This window comes from Cololabis saira, chromosome 15 (assembly GCF_033807715.1).
Source record: "Cololabis saira isolate AMF1-May2022 chromosome 15, fColSai1.1, whole genome shotgun sequence".
Lineage (NCBI taxonomy): Eukaryota > Metazoa > Chordata > Actinopteri > Beloniformes > Belonidae > Cololabis > Cololabis saira.
This window is the reverse complement of record NC_084601.1, coordinates 38768980-38783081: the sequence shown is the minus strand read 5'-3', so window position 1 is coordinate 38783081 and position 14102 is coordinate 38768980. Positions and strand designations below refer to the sequence as shown.

General features: G+C 36.2%; 1 protein-coding gene across 1 annotated transcript in view; it reads right to left on the bottom strand.

Annotated features, from left to right (window-relative positions):
- Window positions 1-12092: 12092 nt before the first annotated feature.
- LOC133460923 (voltage-dependent calcium channel gamma-7 subunit-like) overlaps window positions 12093-14102 on the bottom strand; it is a 63873-nt gene continuing 61863 nt past the window's right edge. Inside the window, exon 6 of the mRNA XM_061741635.1 lies at window positions 12093-12699. Within this exon, the coding sequence (XP_061597619.1) occupies window positions 12154-12699 (546 nt within the window). The 3' untranslated portion in view covers window positions 12093-12153. The remainder of the gene's footprint in view (window positions 12700-14102) is intronic.

The following is a 14102-nucleotide window of genomic DNA, read 5'->3' as shown; positions in this document are numbered from 1 at the left end:
GGCTGCTCTTCTGCCCAGAGCGATGCTTTGTACCCTCCCCTGCTACACGTCATTCAGGCAGCCAATCAGCACAGAGCCTCATTATCATAGCCCCGCCCACTCAGAATCCTGCATAGATAATGAGGTTAGAAACAGTAAAGATAAAGACATGGCCCAGAGGCTGAATTTCTAATTTATTTAGAAAAATCAATCAAAAGCTTGTTTTTAAGACATTCAAGGTCAGTTTAAAATAGACATTAAATGCCATAATAGGTCCCCTTTAAGTTAGGGATAGTGTCTGGAATTACAGGGTGTTCTAATTCTCCATCCAACGCACCGGAGCACAAGAAAATGTATTTTGTCCAGCTCTATATTTGACTAAGGTCTGTCTGAATATCTTGCAGCTCTTGTTACGAGTAAATTATCCTTTTATAATCAGTTAATCTTCAGAAATGATTAAACTCAGGTTATTAACTCACAGAACAAGCACCTGCAATGCATTTATGCACCGTATCCTGTGAGATACATTTCATGAACACACTCTTACAGAGTACTCAGTGGGATAAAACACTGCACAATATATATAATCAATACATTTCTGAAAAATAGACAACTTCAATGTGAACCCACATCATATTCTCTGAAACTCAGCAGGGCACGTTCATTTTCTTTTTTGCGATTGTGAATTGTCTGAAAAGCAATGCACACAAGTTAGTGTCCTCTTTCCCTAATACAGTTTCCCAATAACTGAAGTGATAAATCTTAGATAATTGCCCAATGCTGTTTCATCTGACAAATCTAGCCCCTCTAGTAGGAATCAGATATTGTATTTTTAACTCGACTCAACTTTAAATCTTAACAGTCTGTGAAGCATATGACATCAAAATGATAAAGAAAGCAAATGCGTTATGCAATGACTGAGTCACACTATAATAATACACCATAATCCATTTCATTTCCAGGCCTGTGATTGTTACGCAAGTGCCGCAATTAGGACATGCAAATATGTTTTTGAACTTATCATTTACAGTATGACTCATTTTTGTGCCCAAATTTGGATTATGCCTCCCACTACAACACATTCAACATCCTCAGAAGGTACTGTATATAAAATCACCTATAACGGCATTTAACAGATTCTGTTCTTATTTTTCTTAAACCAGTATCTAGTAACAATCTTCTTTATAGAATCTAAAAAGTAGGTAAAAGTCGTTTGAAATGGAATGCCGGATCAACTCTCTAGCTGGACTCCTGGAGAGAGCATGAGAATCAGCCCAACTGGTTTGCATTTTGCATTTTGCAGTTTGTTTTATGAACTTGGAGAAGGCATTTGAGGAAGTTTCCTATGGGGTATCTTGTGGGAACTTATGGGAATTTCTAGGCACAGCCAAGCGTTGAACAAAGAGCTGACTGTGTAGAGCAGGGGTCGGCAACCCTACAAACCCACATGCGGCTCTTTAGCGCCGCCCTGGTGGCTCCTGGAGCTTTTTATAAAATGTTTGACCTTTTTTTTTCCTTTTTTTCCTTTTTTTTTTCTTTTTTTCTCTTTTTATTCATTTTTTCTTCTTTTTTTCTTTTTTTTCTTTTTTTCTCTTTTTATTAATTTTTTCTTCTTTTTTTTCTTTTTCCTTTTTTCTTCTTTTTTTCTTTTTTTCTCTTTTCTTCCTTTTTCCTTTCCTTTTTAATCTTGGCATTTCAACCTTTTTCTCGAAATTTTGACTTTTTTCTCGACATTTCGACTCTTTTCTCAACATTTGGACTTTTTTCTCGACATTTTGACTTTTTTCTCAAGATCGTACTTCAACATTAATCTTGACATTTCGACTTTTTTCTCAAAATATCAACTTTTTGCTCGACATTTCGACTTTTTTCTTGACATTTCGACGTTTTTCTCAACATTTCCACTTTTTTCTCGACATTTTGACTTTTTTCTCGAGATTGTACTTCAACATTAATCTCAACATTTCGACTTTTTTTTCCACATTTCGACTTTTTTCATGAAATTTTGACTATTTCCTCGACATTTCGACTTTTTTCTCAACATTTTTTTTCTTCCTTTTTTCTTCTCTTTTTTTCTTTTTTTTCTCTTTTTTCTTCTTTTTTTCTTCTTTTTTTCTCAAAATTTTTAAGAAAGACTTTTGACTTTTTTCTCAACATTTCGACTTTTTTCTCGACATTGACTTTTTTCTCGAAGTGCATAATGAAAAAAATTCTTCCCCCAGTTATAACTAATATAGCTACATGCAGCATGTGTTGTCTTCATTCTAAGGCTTATACAAGACTCAGTCATTTTTTGCAGCTCCAGACATATTTGTTTTTTGTGTTTTTGGTCCAATATGGCTCTTTCAACATTTTGGGTTGCCGACCCCTGGTTTAGAGCATGTAAGAGGGACTTGGAGTCGAGCTGTTGCTGCTCCACATCAAGAGGAGTCAACTTATTTGGACGGCCAAACCACCTGAGCTTGTTAGAAGGCGTTTCAGGGTAACTGGGAGAAGGCCCGAGGCAGAGCCAGGATGTAACAGAGAGATTATATCTCTCACCTGGCAGAGGAATGCCCAGGCTGCCTCCTGGCAGGACTAGAGGAGCTTGTTGGGGAGAGGGAAGCCTGGACTGCTCTGCTTGGGCTGCTGATTCCATCCTGAGCCTTTAATGTATGTTGACGTTTGGGGAAATGCCTGTAAAACATTTATTCAGTCAATTTTCATTCTGCAAAAATGAGCCATAAGAATAATCAGTAGAAAACGATATAGAGATCCAACAAATCCATTATTCCTTCAGTTACAATTGGTGAAATTTCATGAATTAGTAGATTATAGTATTCTGCAAATTATGTTTAAAGCTCATAAAAAAACTTTACCAATCAACATTCAGAAAAGATTTGAAAAAAAAGAAAGTAAGTATAACCTAAAAGGAACAGAGATCTTTAAAAAAACAAGATTCAGGACTAAATTGATGGAACGTTGTGTTTCTGTGAAAGGAATCAGTTTATGGAACAATCTGAATAAAGAAAACAAAGAATCCAAATCAAACATTACATTCAAAAGAACAATTAAAGCCTGTATGTTAAGGAACTATAATGAAAAATGTTAGTTAAGTTTGATTGACATACCCATAGCCGGCGGTAATTTAATTTTATTTTAGTTTTTTATTAACTTAGTTGTTTTTTTAATTTTTAATTTATGTTATTTGTAAATTTATTTTTGGGGAAAAAGGGGCAGATTAGATAAGATTGTTCTTCTTTCTGCTCCCTTTTCATTCACAATTTAGGAACATTTGTGTTTGTATTTGTATTGAATTGTTTGTTTTATTTTTGAATGAAATAAAGAATGAAATGAAATGAAATGAAATGTATGGACAATATTTTTGTAACATTCCACCACTCCGAATCCGTTTAGCCCAGGGGTCGGCAACCCGCGGCTCTAGAGCCGCATGCGACTCTTTAGCGCCGCCCTAGTGGCTCCTGGAGCTTTTTCAAAAATGTTTGACCCTTTTTTTCCTTTTTTTCTTCTTTTTTTCAATTTTTTCTCTTTTTTTTCTTCCTTTTTCCTTTTTTAATCTTGACATTTCAACTTTTTTCTCGAAATGCTGACTTTTTGGTCAACCTTTCGACTCTTTTCTCGACATTTCGACTTTTTTCTCAACATTTACACTTTTTTCTCGAGATTGTACTTCAACATTAATCTTGACATTTTGACTTTTTTCTCGAAATTTTGACATTTTTTTTGAAATTTTAACTTTTTTCTCCACATTTTGACTTTCACCATTTACCTTCATTCTAAGGCTTATACAAGACTTTTCATTTTTTGCGGCTCCAGACATATTTGTTTTTTGTGTTTTTGGTCCAATATGGCTCTTTCAACATTTTGGGTTGCCGACCCCTGGTTTAGCCATATAAAAGACAAATTAAGTACATTTTTCATTATGCGCTATGTAAAACATGCAGCAAAGAAATGAGATACAATATTCCATGTGAAAGTGTGTCTGCCATTCGAGCACATGCAGATTTATCCTATTGACATGTAAAAATAAAACAATAAAAAAACAAGACCAAGCAGCTGATAAAATTAAACATGGTTTTATTTATTCATTAATTTTCCTTTTCGTTTCTTGCAACAGGCATTTTCATCTTTAACTATAAGCTGCCGTTTCCGCCTGTCCAGCTTGCACCGAACTGCTCATTTTGAATTATGTACAAAATCGTCGTCTTATTATTGGTATTCAAGTTCCTGCAAGTCTTTTAAAAGTCACCACATTTAGCAAATAAGCAAATAGAAGTGTGGACCCAGGCAATGTTTATTTGATTCAAAGTGAACAAAACTGCAGCAAAATAGCAAATCCTGCAAATGTTCAGGAACAGTGAGAACAGAAGTTCTGCATTTGAACAACATAGTCAAATAATAATGTGGCTATTTCTGGACAGGTACCAAGTCTAATTTAACTGACTCAACACATAAATTACCATTTAAATCTCCTCCACCGTTCATGTAAACATGTCCTGGATAGTGTGCATACAGAAGATACAGCAGAGTATTTACAACCAAATCACAGTTTGAAAAAATCTCTGTTCTTAACAAAGGATGTAAACATTACAAAAATGGATCAAAGATCTACTTCACTGCTGTGATGTCTCCAACACTCTTGGTTCTGTTTTATGTTTATGAAGACAAAAATCTTCAAGATTAGCTACATAAATATATCTCTGTGTGTTTGGGCTGCGTGTTGCTCATGAACATGAAAGCTCAGCTTTAGCAATTCAAATAAAACACCCGCAAGAGCTCTTACCAGCAGCTATATGATTTGCTATTCAGGCATTATAGAACAAATAATCATAAAATATGCTATTAACATTGCAATAGTTTGCTACAATATTTTTCTCTAACAGTACACAGCTTCAAAGCGTAACAATTTTCGCATAAATCTAAAAATGGCTACAAACAATGCCTTATCGTTGGCATGATTGTTATTATGCTACAAAAACAAGCAATCTTTCTAGTCACTGTGGAATAACAATTTGGATTGGAAGCAAAGTGAAAAGCATGTTTAATTATATGATATCATACAGTAGCATACAAAAGTATGTGCATCCTTGGGAATTCACTGTTTTTCTGGTTGAATTTGCAACGAAATGGGATTTGATCTTCATTTAACTTAATAACAGACAAACACAATGTGCTTAAGGTTAAAACACACATGTCTGGAGTGGCGGAGGAGTGTGTGCAGGCAGAGGTGGGTAGTAACGACTTCCATTTACTCCGTTACATTTACTTGAGTAAGTTTTGGGAAATGTTGTACTTTTAGGAGTAGTTTTGAATCACTATACTTTTTACTTTTACTTGAGTAGATTTGTGAAGAAAAAACTGTTCCTCTTACTCCGCTACATTAGGTTACGTTGAGCTGTTACTTTTCTTTTATCCCTTTTATCCGCGTACGCATCAATCTCATGACATCACTGGGTGATTCTTTGGGAAAAATGTTTGTTTTTGCATGTTTTGTCACATTTACACAGACTCAAACACACACAGAGTTTCTATGAGTTCATGTTTGTTCTAGTTCTGGTTAAAAAAGAAAAGTACAAAGGCTGGAAATTTTGTGCTACTTGTGCTTAATTTATTTTTTTATTCTGTGATTATTTTTCTTTATTTTATTATTTATTAAAGTACTTGAATTTACTTTAAGATTATTTTAATTTAAGCTATTTTTTATTAATTTTAATTAATTTTATTGATTTAATTTGCCTGAAGATGATTATTTTGTACTTTTGTCTGTTTGAATGGTTGTGTTAAAAAAATTAATCAGGCGTTACTCAACAGTTACTCAGTACTTGAGTAGTTTTTTCACCAAGTACTTTTTTACTTTTACTCAAGTAATTATTTGGATGACTACTTTTTACTTCTACTTGAGTCATATTATTCTGAAGTAACAGTACTTTTACTTGAGTACAATTTTTGGCTCCTCTACCCAAGTACAAAGGCTTGAAATTTTGTGCTACTTGTGGTTAATTTATTTTTTAATTCTGTTATTATTTTATTATTTATTAAAGTACTTGAATTTACTTTAAGATTATTTTAATTTAAGCTATTTTTTATTTTTTCTTAATTTTAATTTATTTAATTATTTTATTGATTTAATTTGCCACCAAGTACTTTTTTACTTTTACTCAAGTAATTATTTGGATGACTACTTTTTACTTCTACTTGAGTCATATTATTCTGAAGTAACAGTACTTTTACTTGAGTACAATTTTTGGCTCCTCTACCACCTCTGGGTGCAGGACATGCATGAGGACAGCGTGACAGCAGGGAGGGGTTTCAGGGGGTTGCAGGTGGAGGTGAGAGGCAGCAGGGATGCAGCAGGGATCTACCCTGGGCCTCTTCTAGTTTGCTGTGGTGATGGATCGGTCGGCTGATAAGGTCATCCGGATGTCAAAGCTGTTTTCGGCAGCAATTGACTTAAAACAAGCACGTTCCGATGCTCTGAGGAGCCCCGCAAAAATGTTCAGAAGGAATTCTAGACCATTCCTCGACAGAACTGCTCGAGCTCGGACACATTTGTCGGATCCCTGATGTGAACGGCTTATTCCCAGATCTGGGCTCCGTCTGGGCCACTGCTATTCCCAGTGTTTAATGGGTGTTTTCAGCAAAGTTATGAGAAATTGTTGTGCAATTTCTTTGTGTGTACTGTGACTTAGCTGAAGATCAGATCACATTTTGCGACAGAATACCGTATTTTCTGGACTATAAGCCGCACCTGTATATAAGCCGCATCCGCTCTATTTAGAAAAAAACATATGCAAGCCGCAGATATTTATGTTTTTAGATTAGATATTTACTACATGTACAAAAGGATTCTGAACTGTAAATGATGTACATGTTTGTACCTAAATAGATCCTTTTCTAACAGTGTCTTTTAACACGTCAGCAACTTTGCTGATTAAAACGGGACAGAACCAAGAGAAAATAACCAGTATTTATTTATCTATTTATCTGTTTGAAATCTGCTTCTACTTCTATCTGCTAAAGAAGAAGTAGCGTATTCTTCTTTGCATTTATTTTGTCTTAGTTTTGATTCTAATTCCGGTTAGCACTCCCCCTAGCGGTGGAAGAAAAATCCACAGAATAGCCGCACCTTTGTATAAGCTGCACGGTTGAAAACCTATGAAAAAAGTAGAGGCTTATAGTCCAGAAAATACGGTAAAAGCATTGTGTACATCAATCTAGATTCATAACTATAGCACTAATCGCATTATTGGCAGATTTAAAAAGCATGGAGACAGAAGCTAAACATGGCTTTTCATTTTGCTTCCCATCTAAGGTTAAATTCCTTCTGCCATTTATTCTTAATACAAATGTTCTTTTTCCAGAAAGAGTGAGATTTCCGTCAAATTCAAATTCAGGAAGCAGTTTGTCATTCAAATCCACAAAATAACTAACTTCTGTATGGAGCCAAATCAAGGCCAAAAGTTTTGCTAATTTGAAAATAAAATTTGAACCTGAAAATTCTTTTTTACCGTTTCAATTTTATTTTTTTCAGTATCAGATCTTTTTTTCAGTTTCAAATCTTTTTTTTTCAGTTTCACGTCTTTTTTTTTCAGTTTCAAATTTTTTTAATAATTTCAAAAAAAAATTGAAACTGAAAAAAAAAAAAGTGAAACTGAAAAAAAAAGATTTGAAACTGAAAAAAAGATCTGATACTGAAAAAAATAAAATTGAAACTGTAAAAAAGAATTTTCAGGTTCAAATTTTATTTTCAAATTAGCAAAACTTTTGGCCTTGATTTGGCTCCATACTTCTGGGTTTAATCTCTCAAAGTAAACTTCTTTCAAACGGTGGAACCGCACAGCTGATGGTCAGTCGCTTTGAGCAAACAGGAAATATTCCATGAACATTCCACCATGATAACTCTTTTGTATGGTTTTGAAGGATAATAGTCGGCAAGACATTGAGTCCTGCTAAAGTTCTCTTTCCTGAACAGAATGCAACCTGAACCTGTTCTTTAAGACGCCCCACGTCCTCCACCTTGATTGTATCGTTGGTTATCTCCTTCCAAAGAGACAGTCCGTGTTTGGAGAGGTGATTGAAAGCTTTAGAAGCTCCTACGAAGGTTCCCCGCCTGCTTCCATCTTTTAAAAAGTCTCTCAGTTACATCTCTGGTTTCATTCCAGAAGGTGTTGAACATTCATTCTTGAAGCTTCTTTCTTAAAATACAAATGACTTAGAAAAACCAACAGCTCTAATACTTAAAAGGAAATGGGATAAAGTTTTCATAAGATTTGTTGCAGCAATAAAATAGAAGAGGGAGAAGAAGAATCTATACAATTTGCGTATATCTATATTTATACACAGTTTACCCTTAAATGTATTGAATTGCTGTATTGGGAGATTGTGATACACACTGGAGAGATTAGAGCTCAGGAAACGCCTTGATAAAGTCTGAGAGGAGCTGGAGGAGAAAGAGGGAGGTGTGGACGTCCCTGCTGAGGCGGCTGTACATGGACCTGGATGCACTGCAAAAACTCAACATTTTACCAGGAATATTTGTCTTATTTCTAGTTAGAATGTCTCATTTTAGTCAAAACATCTCATTACACTTAAAACAAGAGTAATAACCAGAAAAATAACTTGTTATTTGACAATTTTCACCCTTTTTCAAGTAAATTTTCACTTGAAATAAGTGGAAAAATCTGCCAGTGGGACAAGATTTATCTTCTCATTACAAGCAAAAAAATCTTGTTCCACTGGCAGATTTTTTTACTTATTTTTTTTGTTTTTTTTCCCTTGTCTGCACACATATTAATGATCGATACCATGATGGTAGAAACCAAAAGCATACACATGTGCATTATTATTAGGGGGGGAAGGAGGGGGAGCGGAGGCCGAAGCCAGGAAGCAGGACCAGCAAAGCCGGCCCTGATAAGACACCCGCGCCCCCCCACCGGCCATCCAGTAGACGGGGGCCGGCCCTCCGAGCCGGGCCAGGGCCCCACCGTACCTCCACGGGCGCCCCCGGCACCGCCGGAGCCCCCAGACGGAGGGGGAAACGGTCCAACATCCTCCCATTCATACTGACAACATAAGACATAGACACCTGGGAATGGCTCCACCCATACTTATTTTAAGTGAAAATCTACTTGAAACAGGTGTTTTTTGCAGTGATGAGTCTTGTTTTAAGTGAAATGAGATTTATTTTTACTAAAAATTAGACATTTAAACTAGATATAAGACAAATATTCTTGTTAAGATTTTGAGTTTTTGCAGTGTGGACGGATGGCTGGATGATACAAGGCAAGACATACAAGATATATTTTTCCCTTTTCCTTCATTAATGTAGCCTTTCATGAACACGGTTGGAAAATAATATTGTAATCCTCTTAAAATATTGGCCAAAGTCACATCTCCCTCCAATTTTTCAGAAAATCTAAAAAAAATTATCATAGTCACTTTTGAAAAACTTGAGAAAAACATAATTCACGCCATTATTTTGAGAGAATGATGATATGTTACCAAGAAGATAACTATATTTTAACTAGTTTAAAAACAAAAAAAAATTGTTTTGATATAATTGGTCAATTCAGCAGGACTGAGGCGGTGCCACACATATTTGTCTTATTTCTTGTTAAAATGTCTCGTTTTTTGTCAGAAAAATCACACACACTTAAAACATTACACTTAAAACAAGAGTAATTACCAGGAAAATAACTTTTTATTTTCACCTGTTTCAAGTAAATTTTCCCTTGAAATAAGTAGAAAAATCTGCCAGTGGGACAAGATTTATCTTCTCCTTACAAGATAAAAAAAATCTTGTTCCACTGGCAGATTTTTCTACTTATTTTAAGTGAAAATCTACTTGAAACAGGTGAAAATTGTTGTTTTTTTCCAATGATGAGTCTTGTTTTAAGTGTAATGAGATTTTTTGACTAAAAATGAGACATTTTAACTAGAAATAAGACAAATATTCTTGTTACGATTTTGGGTTTTTGCAGTGCACTGCTGTAATGCCCATAAGCGTTAACAAAGTTACTTTTCAGAATTTACTTCTGCAAATCACTGCAAAGTAATGATGGATGATGGTCATCTTTGCAAATCTTATCCAACATACCCATTTAGAAGAGCTTTTTTAAAGGCGATGGTCACAGTTAACTATGCTCAAACAAATAAAAAAACAGACTTGTACTTTGCCTTTAACTCTTCAAAAGTTTATCTACCTGAATGAACACATCTTAAAAAGCCAAAAAGCACCTTTGCGTTCAAAGTCAGCAACATTTATCAATTGCTACTGGGAGTATAAGAGTGAATTCATGTGAAATGTTCTTTAAAATATTCACTCACTCACACTCATTTTGAAAGTTTCTCTAAATGTAATCAAGTCAATCCTCCCGTGTCCATGACATTATGAAAAGCACAAGAAAACCAGATATCTTAGCTCACTGGATGATTAAAGCAGGTGGTTAATACATGTGTTTTGAGATAAATAGTTGAATCGACGTCCCCGTCCGAAGCCCCAACGTGGTTCTTGTTGCCGCTAATCATCGTATTCCTCACTCCTCCCCTCCCGTGTTTCCTCCCAGTGTGTTAAAAGTTTTGTTAAGTGTCTGTCTTCGTCTCGGGCTCAGCATCGACGGTGAGTCATCCTTTCGCCCACCTGCCTCTCCTCCCTTCTTTTCTTTCCTCCTCTCCTCTTTTTCTGATCTCCTTAAACCTCTTTCCTTCAGCTACACTGCTGCAGCCCTCCACCCACACGTGTTTTGGGAGGGTGCAGGGATTTGTGTTCCTGTTTTTGTGTGCAATGTTGGAGATGTAACAGAGATAAGTACGGTGGCCCAGACCCGCCATTGCTGAAAATAAAAGTAACGCTGCAAACAGAAACAAACGCCACTGCAAATCAAATAAACGCTTTGCAAATAAAATAAACGCTTTGCAAATCAAATAAACGCTGCAGTAAAAATAAACGCTGCTGCAAATAAAATAAACGCTGCAAATATAAAGAAACCCCGCTGCAAATAAAATAATAAACGCCGCTGCAAATAAAATAATAAACGCCGCTGCAAATAAAAAGAAACGCCGCTGCAAATTAAATAAACGCTTTGCAAATAAAATAAACGCTTTGCAAATCAAATAAACGCTGCAGTAAAAATAAACGCCGCTGCAAATAAAATAAACGCTGCAAATATAAAGAAACCCCGCTGCAAATAAAAAAAAAAAAACGACGCAAATAAAAAAGCAACAACGGAAGTGAATTACCGGGGACTATTTTTGCTGATGCACCGGTGTTTTTTACGTGAGAGGAGAAGAAGAAGACGAAAAGGACGTAAGTGAAAAGGAAGAAATAAGAAGAGTGAGGAATAAGAAGAACAACGAACGAGAAAATAAGTGAAAAGGTTAGTGTTCAACGTCGCTACGTGTAATTAGTATTATATTAGTATTATAATTAGTATTAGGGCCAAACAAAAAAACAAAAAAAGGAAATTACGAGGATAAAGTCACAATATTACGAGAATAAAGTCGTAAAATTACGAGAATAAAGTCGCAAAATTACGAGAATAAAGTCATAATATATTATAAATATATAAATATAACTTCACAAGATGCTCAATATTCCTCATTTTAACACAGGGAGAAGAAGCCCTTCCTGTTAGTTCTCATAAATTATATTCTCATAATATTACGACTTTATTCTCGTAATGTTACGACTTTATTCTCGTAATATTACGACTTTATTCTCGTAATGTTACGACTTTATTCTCGTAATGTTACGACTTTATTCTCATAATATTACGACTTTATTCTATTACGACTTTATTCTCGCAACATTACGACTTTATTCTCATTATATTATGACTTTATTCTCGTAATTTCCAATTTTTTTGTCTTAGTTTGGCCCTAATACTCCGTCGTACACATAAAAACACCGGTGCAGCGGCAAAAATAGTCCTTAGTCCTAATAGACTTTTTTTTGCATCGTTTTTTATTTTATTTACAGCGGGGTTTCTTTATATTTTCAGCGTTTCTTTTTTTTTGCAGCATTTATTTTATTTGCTAAGCGTTTATTTTATTTGCAGCGGCGTTTTTTTCTGTTTGCAGCGTTACTTTTATTTTAAGCAATGGCGGGTCTCGGCCACCGTAGCTAATGCCCCCCCCATTCTCCCCCAGCAGAATTTCCCTCCAAATCCCAGAAACCTAGCAGGGCGAGGCGCTCATCCGCGTGTGTGCGTGGTAGCGCGGGGGAGGCACGGCGGAGGGCGGCCCCACCATGGGCAGGGACTGGGGCGGGGGTCCGCTGGGGTGGGGGTGGTGCTGGGGGTGGGGATGGTGCTGGGAGTGGGGGTGGGCGTGGGCGTGGGAGACCCGGGTCAGGGTAGAGGTGGCACCGGGGTGGAGCGGGTGGGGGTAGGAGGAGGAGGTAGAGGAGGAGGAGGCCGCCTGGAGCTGGTAGCTGGCGGCCGACGACGGCCCGGAGGACGAGGGCGTCGCCTGCGAGCCGCCGCCGCCCTTCAGGCTCGGCTTGGGCGGGGGAGTCTGGTTGAGCTGGATGGAGATGTCCGAGGAGACGTCGGAGCCGCTGCGGCCGCGCTGCGGCGGAGCCCACGAGTCCGGGTGCAGGAACTGGCCGCTGTAGTCGCTGCAGTCGGACATGCGGGGGCGGTAGAGAGCAGGGTGGGGGCGGTACAGCTCTTCCTCAGCGTAACGCTTCATGAACAGGTAGACCGACATCACTCCTGCACCCTGGGACGGATCGAGACAGACAAGGACATGTATGATTAGTTTTCAGTCAGAGAATATTTTTCTTTATTCTTACACTGCAAAAACTCAAAATCTTAACAAGAATATTTGTCCTATTTCTAGTTAAAATGTCTCATTTTTAGTGAAAAAAAATCTCATTACACTTAAAACAAGACTCATCACTGGAAAAAATAACAATTTTCACCTGTTTCAAGTAGATTTTTATGGAGTCAAATCAAGGCCAAAAGTTTTGCTAATTTGAAAATAAAATTTGAACCTGAAAATTCTTTTTTACAGTTTCAATTTTATTTTTTTCCGTATCAGATCTTTTTTTCAGTTTCAAATCTTTTTATTTCAGTTTCAAATCTTTTTTTCAGTTTCAAATCTTTTTTTTTTCAGTTTCACGTCTTTTTTTTCAGTTTTTTCAGTTTTTTTCAAAAGAATTTTCAGGTTCAAATTTTATTTTCAAATTAGCAAAACTTTTGGCCTTGATTTGGCTCCATACTTTTTACCTTAAAATAAGTAGAAAAATCTGCCAGTGGAACAAGATTTTTTTGCTTGTAATGAGAAGATAAATCTTGTCCCACTGGCAGATTTTTCTACTTATTTCAAGTGAAAATTTACTTGAAACAGGTGAAAATTGTCAAATAAGTTATTTTTCTGGTAATGACTCTTGTTTTAAGTGTAATGATATTTCTTGACTCAAAATGAGACATTTTAACTAGAAATAAGACAAATATTCCTGGTAAGATTTTGAGTTTTTGCAGTGTAATAGAATCAGTTTTGAAAAAAAGAAGTTTATTACAACCACACATACAAGATATTCTCCAGATTGTTCAACTCATTTTACAGAAAAAGAAATGTATTCAAACTGTGGAACTGTGCTCAGTCTGTGAAAGTACAAATGGATATGTTTCAAGATTTTATGCAATGGATATACACAAAATAGTTGCTATTGTTTAAAGGGGACCATTTATGGCATCTAATCCTGATTTTAAACAGGCCTTGAATGTCTTACAGTAATCGATCAAGACTGTGCAGAAGAACACACTCTGATTAACTTTAGGTTTATCCAACATAGTCCAGAGAGATTTGGGCCTACAGAAGTGTCTGCTGCAAAACAGACACTACGAAAGGGAAGAAAGCACAGTCTTTCCAAGAAACCATCTGCACTGCCTGAGGGAATCAAAATGATAAATAAATAATAATACATTAGCAATTTCCTTGGGAAAAAAAATATCTTCAGCAGCATCCTTCCCTTTAAACTGCAACACATTTGCATCAGGAAAAGGGGGAAAAAAACCTTAATAAATCATACATATTTTGCCGGAGACTTTACAAAAAGGTTTGGATTTGCTCAGAGGAATCAGCCGTTTTGAAGTAATGTATTCACATTGTCACTTGGG